Consider the following 10,200-nt stretch of genomic DNA (forward strand, 5'->3'; position numbering starts at 1 on the left):
CTATCACTCAACCCTGTTCATACCACTCAACCCTGTTCCTATCACTCAACCCTGTTCCTATCACTCAACCCTCTTCATACCACTCAACCCTCTTCCTATCACTCAACCCTGTTCATACCACTCAACCCTGTTCCTATCACTCAACCCTGTTCCTATCACTCAACCCTCTTCATACCACTCAACCCTCTTCCTATCACTCAACCCTGTTCATACCACTCAACCCTGTTCCTATCACTCAACCCTGTTCCTATCACTCAACCCTCTTCATACCACTCAACCCTGTTCCTATCACTCAACCCTCTTCATACCACTCAACCCTGTTCATACCACTCAACCCTGTTCAGTTCACCAGCCACATGTCCTATGTTATGTTTAAAAACCTAATTTTATTCACATGAAGGCAAGAAATAAGCCATAATCGTCTTCTCACCCCACCTCCAATTTAAACAATCTTCAGAAGGAGCATGTCCATCATAGTTTTTAATGTACCCTGGTGTAAAACCCAGCTATGACCAGTTTGAAATACCAACTACAAGCTGTTTCAAACGATAGCTAGAGCTGGGCAAACTGGTCAACCAGCGACCAGCTGTTTAAAAACCTAGCTTGAGCTGTTTTTTTAGTATAAAGTGGTATGTTTCTTAGTTTGTTTGACAAAGAAAAAATTAGAGGCGAGTTTGTCTTTAGCTGACTGGTAACGCGTTCGTTCAACAAATAATTTGGACAAGTGAGAGGCCAGGGTTCAAATCCCACCTCGGACTCAGGCAATTTCTCACCGGTTACACTCTCAGAATCCTGAGGGCTGTCATATGCCTTTTACTGAAGAGTGGTTCCCTCTAGCCGCTCTACCGTAAGGCCTGATTGATGGAGTGCTGCTGAGATGGTCTTCCTTCCGGCAGGTTCTCCCATCTCTGCAGAGGACTCTCAAAGCTCTGTTAGAGTGACCGTCGGGTTCTTGGGCACCTCCCTGACCAGTAACTGAAAATACAGTCAGGCTATTACTGTGCTGTGCAGTCAGATACAGCCCTGTGCGCGAGGCTATTACTGTACTGTGCAGTCAGATACAGCCCTGTGCGCGAGGCTATTACTGTACTGTGCAGTCAGATACAGCCCTGTGCGCAAGGCTATTACTGTACTGTGCAGTCAGATACAGCCCTGTGCGTGAGGCTATTACTGTACTGTGCAGTCAGATACAGCCCTGTGCGCAAGGCTATTACTGTATTGTATTGTATTGTACCACAGGTTGTTAACCACTTAGCAATTTGATTTTTAAGATTACATCAAATGTTTTTAGTCTATAGAAATCATTATTTTTCATATACAAACACAAATGTCTTAATTTATTTTAAAAGATTTCGAAAAACATTAATTTCTCCCATTGAGTTTTGATCCAGAAGTTCAGGAAACGCAAACTGACCATTGACATCGATGCAGGGACAGTACTGTGGCCTGGGCAGGGCTCTGGTTTCTGTCGGCAGTTTGAACTTAATTAAATGAAAAATCCACACAATAAAAATAATTGGTTTATTATATTTGTGGGATGTCATGTGTGGTGCTTAACATTTCATACGTATGTGTTTAATATGTTTAAACTAACAATCAACATGTGCATTTATTCCATGTTTAATAAATGTCTAAATTATCTTGTTTCCTGCAGATCTCGGAATGCATACCTGCTCATGTACATGAAAAGTAAGTACACCGTCATCCTCGGCCCTGACCACACACTCTTTACGTGCCTGTTCCCTGTTTCAGCAGCTGCTAGAGACACCCTGTTCCCCATTTCATCAGCTGCTAGAGACACCCTGTTCCCCATTTCAGCAGCTGCTAGAGACACCCTGTTCCCCATTTCAGCAGCTGCTAGAGACACCCTGTTCCCCATTTCAGCAGCTGCTAGAGACACCCTGTTCCCTGTTTCAGCAGGTGGTGGCACCGCCTCCATTCATTGTCACAGACGATGTCAATAACACAGCAATGATGGCATGTATTCATAGTAGCCCGTATAGCATGTATTCCTTATTTGCAAAGTTTATGCTCCAGCCTGTTTGCTGTGGAAGTGCATAGTAAACCAGCTTTGCTAAGAAATTAAATGCACAAGTTGGAGAGTAGAGACTGTCAGGAAAGGCTGCTGCCTGGTTTGTAGCGGTAGCACACACTGCATCTCAAACGCACACTGCATCTCAAACACACATAAAAGAGTTCTCTGTCCTTCTGTTCTTGCAAGACCGCTCTCGTCAAGATCATGTGGCAAGAACGTTCTTCCCCAGAACACAAGCATGTGCTCAGTATTGAGAAATGCAGCCTGCCATCCCATCCCACCTTTAAAGTGCAGCATGCATGTGTCCTTCAACAGGTGGGATATCCCATAATGCTTTGGGATTATCCTTAGATGTCATACTTCCGTTAAATGAATGAACATTGACACTGCTTGGCTGTGAATGAAGCCCCCTTAATATGACATCATTCAGTCAGCACAAACAATGACTGTGGGACAGAATGAAACTGAGATATTGTAGTCACACACAACAATGACAGGAGATTAATCTTTATCTTCCCTAGGGGACGGTCCTCACTACTGGCCAGGGCCCTCGCCTGTGCTTCCTGTGACACCTGCAGAGTCACCTGTGCTACCTGTGACGCCCACAGAACCTGAGACACCTGCAGAACATGTGCTAACAGTGACACCCACAGAACCTGAGACACCTGCAGAACATGTGCTAACAGTGACACCCACAGAACCTGAGGCACCTGCAAAACCTGAGACACCCACAGTACCTGAGACACCTGCAGAACATGTGCTAACAGTGACGCCCACAGAACCTGAGACACCTGAGACACCCACAGTACCTGAGACACCTGCAGAACATGTGCTAACAGTGATGCCCACAGAACCTGAGACACCTGCAGAACCTGAGACAGTCACAGTACCTGAGACACCTGCAGAACATGTGCTAACAGTGACGCCCACAGAACCTGAGACACCTGCAGAACATGTGCTAACAGTGACACCCACAGAACCTGAGACACCTGCAGAACATGTGCTAACAGTGACACCCACAGAACCTGAGACACCTGCAGAACATGTGCTAACAGTGACGCCCACAGAACCTGAGACACCTGCAGAACATGTGCTAACAGTGACGCCCACAGAACCTGAGACACCTGCAGAACATGTGCTAACAGTGACACCCACAGAACCTGAGACACCTGCAAAACCTGAGACATCCACAGTACCTGAGACACCTGCAGAACATGTGCTAACAGTGACGCCCACAGAACCTGAGACACCTGCAGAACATGTGCTAACAGTGATGCCCACAGAACCTGAGAAACCTGCAGAACCTGAGGCACCTGCAGAACATGTGCTCACAGTCACGCCCACAGAACCTGAGACACCTGCAGAACATGTGCTAACAGTGACACCCACAGAACCTGAGACACCTGCAGAACATGTGCTAACAGTGACACCCACAGAACCTGAGACACCTGCAAAACCTGAGACATCCACAGTACCTGAGACACCTGCAGAACATGTGCTAACAGTGACACCCACAGTACCTGAGACACCTGCAGAACATGTGCTAACAGTGACGCCCACAGAACCTGAGACACCTGCAGAACATGTGCTAACAGTGACGCCCACAGAACCTGAGACACCTGCAGAACATGTGCTAACAGTGACACCCACAGAACCTGAGGCACCTGCAGAACATGTGCTCACAGTCACGCCCACAGAACCTGAGGCACCTGCAGAACATGTGCGAACAGTGACGCCCACAGAACCTGAGGCACCCACAGAACCTGAGACACCTGCAGAACATGTGCGAACAGTGACGCCCACAGAACCTGAGGCACCCACAGAACCTGAGGCACCTGCAGAACATGTGCGAACAGTGACGCCCACAGAACCTGAGACACCCACAGAACCTGAGACACCTGCAGAACATGTGCTAACAGTGACGCCCACAGAACCTGAGGCACCTGCAGAACATGTGCTAACAGTGACGCCCACAGAACCTGAGACACCTGCAGAACATGTGCTAACAGTGACGCCCACAGAACCTGAGACACCTGCAGAACATGTGCTAACAGTGACACCCACAGAACCTGAGGCACCTGCAGAACATGTGCTACCCGTGACACAACATCAGAGAAACACGCAATACTTCAGACACTCAGAATACCTGATACAGCCATTTTACACGAGACCCTCACAACACCTGAGATGGTTGCCTTACCAGAGACCCTCAGAATACCTGATACAGCCATTTTACACGAGACCCTCACAACACCTGAGATGGTTGCCTTACCAGAGACCCTCAGAATACCTGAAACAGTCATTTTACACGAGACCCTCACAACACCTGAGATGGTTGCCTTACCAGAGACCCTCAGAATACCTGAAACAGTCATTTTACACGAGACCCTCACAACACCTGAGATGGTTGCCTTACCAGAGACCCTCAGAATACCTGAAACAGTCATTTTACACGAGACCCTCACAACACCTGAGATGGTAGCAATACCAAAGACACTCACAATACGTAAGTGGTCATTTAACCTGGACCACTTCACACCTAGGACAGCCTATTGATAAAGAAGCTGTTTGGTTTCTTCAGTTATAATATTAATTTGGATAGTATGCATATCCTGCTTTCTCCAGAAAGCTGTTTCAGTTTGTGTGGGATGGCAGGCCAGGCCAGGCTAGGGATACTGTATGGTGTACAATTCATGTTTTCCTTAAATAATTGCAAATATTATAAAATAATATCTCTGGTGCTACCTGTTTTCTTTCCTTTTAAATGGTACAGTAGATAATGCAGATGATTGCTAATCATCCTAATTTAATTTGTTGTGGCTGTAAGGCAGATATTAATAAAAAAACTTTCTTAAATAAACGTTCTTTTCTCCAGTGTGACTCAGCGCTCGGCTCTGCTGCTCACAGATATGATCATTTTGCTCATTTTCTAAACAAAGGCTGCAATGAACCCAGCCTTCAAGTAGGACTTACAAATTCATATTTGGGTAAAAACAGATTGTGCACTGTTTATTTCTATGTGAGTTTTGTTTAAAATAATCACGTAAATTAATTGTATAAATGAGGAGGTATTGTATAAGCCCTGTGGATCGGAGAATGGGCAGTTCTGACTGTGAATGAATGCAGTAAGACTGGACCAAACCTTGGAAGAAGCTTTATTGAATTGCATTGCATTGAAGACAGCTTTGTGTTGTGAATTTACATTATTAAATTAAATAACAATGATGTGTTTTTGTCTCACTATTCTCACTCCTTCAATCTGTCTGTATTCATAGTTGCACCGCAGCCACCAGAACAGTAGGTGGCGGTAGTGCACCCATGACTGACCAAATATGGTCGGACTTCTGATCAGCGAGTCACTCTTCAAATGAGCCGTGCTCTTAATGTGAGAATTCGGTTAGGTTATTTTACATTAGCGAATTTACGAGTGAAAACCACACATATGTTGCTCTCAGATCTTTATTTATTATAATGTTATCTTATAATTGATGAAGCTTAAGAATTGCAGATAGAATAGTGCTCCAAGATCACAAGTTACAAATTTAAGCTGCCAAGGTTACCATACCGACAGTGATATTTGCGAATGCTGAATAAAATGAGCAAACTGTATTCGAAGGTCTGAACTAACACATGTACTTGCGTGCATAGCAAACGTTATTAATTGCTCATACATGTGTAAGCATATCACTAATAACATTAATAAGCGAGGTTTATAAGCACATAAACCTTTCAATAACATGTTATAGCAGCGAAGTCTGGCTTCATACGAAACGCGATGGAAGGATGTTGTCCTTGTGCTGTCGCCGTACCTCCTCCGCTTTCAGCTGTACAATATGGCCGCAATCATGAACCGTGCGAGTTTGTCTTCTCTGGCGAGACGTCTCCTGAGAAAGGCGCACAGAACCGGCTTCGACACACAGCGACCGTCGGAGAAACTGAGCCAGGTACTCTCGTACGGTCTATGTGTTTATCACCGGCGCGCTTGGATAATAACGGCGGGCGCCGCTGCGTAGCGAGTGTGACTTTGACATGAAGGTAGCTGGCTAACGCGGCTAGCTAAGCTGGCCTCGGTGATCTACAGCCGGCAGAGTAGACTCCACACGCCTATACTACTGCACAATGTAATGTGTTTTACTTCCGTTTTACTAGTGGCCACTAGCTAAGCATTTGCTTTTTAGCTCGGTCGATAGCAGTAACGTTGAACTAGTATGTGTCAATTCGCACCTGAATTGTGCAGGTACGTCTCCCCACCTACAGTCAAACCCCAAGCCAGACTGAAGTCTTAGGGGTATCTAACGACGGCAAGATTGAACAAATAAGTTATTCAGCCCAGCAAGGTAACATTCCTGAACAAATGTCAAACCTGCTAATAGCCACGAGCACGCACTTTGTAGAGTGGGGTAGAAATGTCATATAAAACGATGTGTCATAAAAGTTCACTTAGTTTCACGTTGGAATTTTCATCCGGATATTCCATTGGCTGATTTGACATTATCTATCAAATAATTAAAATAACGCACTTTGTTTTCTCAACCTTGTAAAAAAATCTCACTAATTACAGTTCAGAACAGAACACTGCTCCCTGGTTGCAGTTCGTAGGGACGGTTATATGCAGGAAGTTGAATCTCTCAGTCCTCGGTTCTTATCGCAGATAGCTCCTTACTCGAGGGTTTCCCCTCCCGCTGCAGTTCCCGGTACAGGAGTCTGCCCTGCACACTGTGGGAGGAAGCCGGGGTCCCCTCCGAAGGTCGAAGCCGGGACTGCATCACAACGGAAGGTTCCTATTGGTCAGTGCTGTCCCAGGCAGGTCCAATAGCTCTCAGGTGAGTTGGGTAAAGTCGGACCAGTATTGAATTGAAAAACTTTATTGCCGCGAAGGGAATTTGTGTTGCACACAATCAGAAATACAATAAACATATAACAGCATAATCGGACAATATTCACAAACAAGTCATACATGAAAACATAAAGGGATAAAAGGTACAAACTGAAAATGCTCAATATGCAATGTAGGGCAAAGCTGTTTAAAACAGCATTAGAGTGACAAACAACAGGAGCTGATGTGTGCCAGCTGCTGAGCGTGAGCAGAACGATCCGTTTCCTCTGCGTCTCGGGTCTCAGGTCACTGGGCTCTTTCAGTTTGATGTTTCCTGCCTCCTTGTTCTTTCACCCGGAATTGGGTTGAGGTCCCAGATCAGTGGTCCTCACTCCTGGTCCTGGAGTTGTTGTGACTGGGCTTAGTTGACCAATGAGAAAGCAGTTGATTGCACAGTTAGCTCGCCCCACCTGCTTTCTTGGGTCTGAATGGGTTGCTGATTTTAAGTAGCTTCAAACTGACGCTGCGATGCCTGAGTGGCATTTCCTCTCCCTGCCTCCCCGTGCTGGAGCTAGGAGCCAGGAAAGGAGGAGGAAAGGAGGAGGAGGAACATAAGTGTGAGGAAGGAGCCCTGGCCCGGGCCGGTCCGTGCGCTAGAACCGGACTAGAACAGCAGCCTAACGGCCTGAGGCCCCAGCCGCTCCAGTAGATACAGATCCTTGACCTCTGGAAGAGCACATGAGCAAAGTTTCTGTCTCATTGCGATGTTGTGTTTGTACTCCAGGTGCCTGTCTTAGCAGTCTCCGCCCCCGCCCTGGACACGCCCACCTCTGCTGCAGACCCCGCCTCCAGTCTTCTGCCTGTCACCACCCCCATCGCTGACCACGCCCCAGTGAGCGTGCAGCCAATCGCTGAGCAGGTGGCTGAGGCGGCCCCCACTGCACTAGATGTGCTGCAGGGGGCGGGGCAGGAGCTCAGCCTATCAGAGCTGGGCTTGGGGAACTACACCCCCGTGGGCCTGATACAGAACCTGCTGGAGTTCCTGCACGTGGACGTGGGGGTGCCCTGGTGGGCCGCCATCGTCGCCGGTGAGCCGGGGGGGGGGGGGAGCAGAGGGTCTGGGGGGGGAGAGGGTCTGGGGGGGGCGCAGAGGGTCTGGGGGGGGGAGCGCAGAGGGTCTGGGGGGGGCGCAGAGGGTCTGGGGGGGAGCAGAGGGTCTGGGGGGGGAGAGCAGAGGGTCTGGGGGGGCGCAGAGGGTCTGGGGGGGGGGGAGCGCAGAGGGTCTGGGGGGGTGATGGCTGCTTGTTGGCCTGCGCTGGGGGGGGCATTCAGTGTGAGGGAGAGATGCGCAGAGTCAGTGTTGCCGTGGTGACGGAGTCTGCCCTCAGGCACCATCCTGGCGCGGTGCGCCATGTTCCCCGTCATCGTCATGGGGCAGCGCGAGGCCGCCAAGCTCAACAACGTCCTGCCAGAGATGACCCGGCACAGCCAGCGTCTCAACGAGGCCAAACGCAGCGGGAACAAGTTCGAGTGTCAGTCTCCCTGCCTGTCTGTTACTGTCAGTCTCCCTGCCTGTCTGTTACTGTCAGTGTCTCTGTGTGTGTGTCTGTTACTGTCAGTCTCCCTGCCTGTCTGTTACTGTCAGTGTCTCTGTGTCTGTCTGTGTGTCTGTTACTGTCAGTCTCCCTGCCTGTCTGTTACTGTCAGTGTCTCTGTGTGTGTCTGTTACTGTCAGTGTCTCTGTGTGTGTGTCTGTTACTGTCAGTCTCCCTGCCTGTCTGTTACTGTCAGTGTCTCTGTGTGTGTGTCTGTTGTGTCTGTTACTGTCAGTGTCTCTGTGTGTCTGTCTGTGTGTCTGTTACTGTCAGTCTCCCTGCCTGTCTGTTACTGTCAGTGTCTCTGTGTCTGTCTGTGTGTCTGTTACTGTCAGTCTCCCTGCCTGTCTGTTACTGTCAGTCTCCCTGCCTGTCTGTTACTGTCAGTGTCTCTGTGTGTCTGTCTGTTACTGTCAGTCTCCCTGCTGTCTTTTACTGTCAGTGTCTCTGTGTGTGTGTCTGTTACTGTCAGTCTCCCTGCTGTCTGTTACTGTCAGTGTCTCTGTGTCTGTCTGTGTGTCTGTTACTGTCAGTCTCCCTGCCTGTCTGTTACTGTCAGTGTCTCTGTGTGTCTGTCTGTGTCTGTTACTGTCAGTCTCCCTGCCTGTCTGTGTGTCTGTTACTGTCAGTGTCTCTGTGTCTGTCTGTGTGTCTGTTACTGTCAGTCTCCCTGCCTGTCTGTGTGTCTGTTACTGTCAGTCTCCCTGCCTGTCTGTTACTGTCAGTCTCCCTGCCTGTCTGTGTGTCTGTTACTGTCAGTCTCCCTGCCTGTCTGTTACTGTCAGTGTCTCTGTGTGTCTGTTACTGTCAGTCTCCTGCCTGTCTGTGTGTCTGTTACTGTCAGTGTCTCTGTGTCTGTCTGTGTGTCTGTTACTGTCAGTCTCCCTGCTGTCTGTGTGTCTGTTACTGTCAGTGTCTCTGTGTCTGTCTGTGTGTCTGTTACTGTCAGTCTCCCTGCCTGTCTGTGTGTCTGTTACTGTCAGTCTCCCTGCCTGTCTGTGTGTCTGTTACTGTCAGTGTCTCTGTGTGTCTGTCTATGTGTCTGTTACTGTCAGTCTCCCTGCCTATCTGTGTGTCTGTTACTGTCAGTCTCCCTGCCTGTCTGTGTGTCTGTCTGTTACTGTCACTTACTGTCAGTGTCTCTGTCTGTCTGGGTGTCTGTTACTGTCAGTGTCTCTGTCTGTCTGTGTGTCTGTTACTGTCAGTGTCTCTGCCTGTCTGTGTGTCTGTCTGTGTGTCTGTTACTGTCAGTCTCCTTGCCTGTCTGTGTGTCTCTCTGTTACTGCCAGTATCTCTGTCTATCTGTGCGTCTGTCTTTTACTGTAAATGTTTGTGTGTCTGGTACTGTCAGTATTTCTGCATCTGTCTGTCTGCCTGCCTGCCTTTTACTGTCAGTATCTCTGTGTGAGTGTCAATGCCTCTGAGTATCAGTGCCTCTCTGTGAGTGTCAGTACCTCGGTCTGTGTCAGTGCCTCTCTGTGAGTGTCAGTACCTCGGTCTGTGTCAGTGCCTCTCTGTGAGTGTCAGTACCTCGGCCTGTGTCAGTGCCTCTGTGAGTGTCAGTACCTCGGTCTGTGTCAGTGCCTCTCTGTGAGTGTCAGTACCTCGGTCTGTGTCAGTACCTCCTCTCTCTTTCACCTGGCTGCTCGTTGAGAGGTGTAACTATTTATTTTAGCACTGGAGTCACTCCCTCTCCCCCCCTCCCTCTCTCCCCCCTCCCTCTCTCTCCCTCCCTCTCTCTCCCCCCTCCCTCT

At 48.6% G+C, this 10,200-nt stretch overlaps 2 protein-coding genes across 3 annotated transcripts in view; both read left to right on the forward strand.

The window, feature by feature from the left end:
* Positions 1-4,845, forward strand: part of si:ch211-212k18.13 (ubiquitin carboxyl-terminal hydrolase 47) — a 12,714-nt gene extending 7,869 nt beyond the window's left edge. Inside the window, exons 11-13 of one of the 2 annotated variants that reach the window (XM_061251157.1) lie at positions 1,655-1,689; positions 2,557-2,628; positions 4,132-4,845. In XM_061251157.1, the coding sequence (XP_061107141.1) occupies positions 1,655-1,689; positions 2,557-2,628; positions 4,132-4,517 (493 nt within the window). In that variant the 3' untranslated portion in view covers positions 4,518-4,845. Of the gene's footprint in view, positions 1-1,654; positions 1,733-1,788; positions 1,811-2,556; positions 2,629-4,131 lie in introns of those variants that run through there. The other variant, XM_061251158.1, reaches the window with a different exon arrangement.
* An 830-nt stretch (positions 4,846-5,675) lies between these two features.
* Positions 5,676-10,200, forward strand: part of oxa1l (OXA1L mitochondrial inner membrane protein) — a 6,372-nt gene continuing 1,847 nt past the window's right edge. The window contains exons 1-4 of the mRNA XM_061250777.1: positions 5,676-5,979; positions 6,724-6,858; positions 7,636-7,939; positions 8,240-8,596. Of these exons, the coding sequence (XP_061106761.1) occupies positions 5,869-5,979; positions 6,724-6,858; positions 7,636-7,939; positions 8,240-8,596 (907 nt within the window). The 5' untranslated portion in view covers positions 5,676-5,868. The remainder of the gene's footprint in view (positions 5,980-6,723; positions 6,859-7,635; positions 7,940-8,239; positions 8,597-10,200) is intronic.

This window comes from Conger conger, chromosome 8, assembly GCF_963514075.1.
Source record: "Conger conger chromosome 8, fConCon1.1, whole genome shotgun sequence".
Lineage (NCBI taxonomy): Eukaryota > Metazoa > Chordata > Actinopteri > Anguilliformes > Congridae > Conger > Conger conger.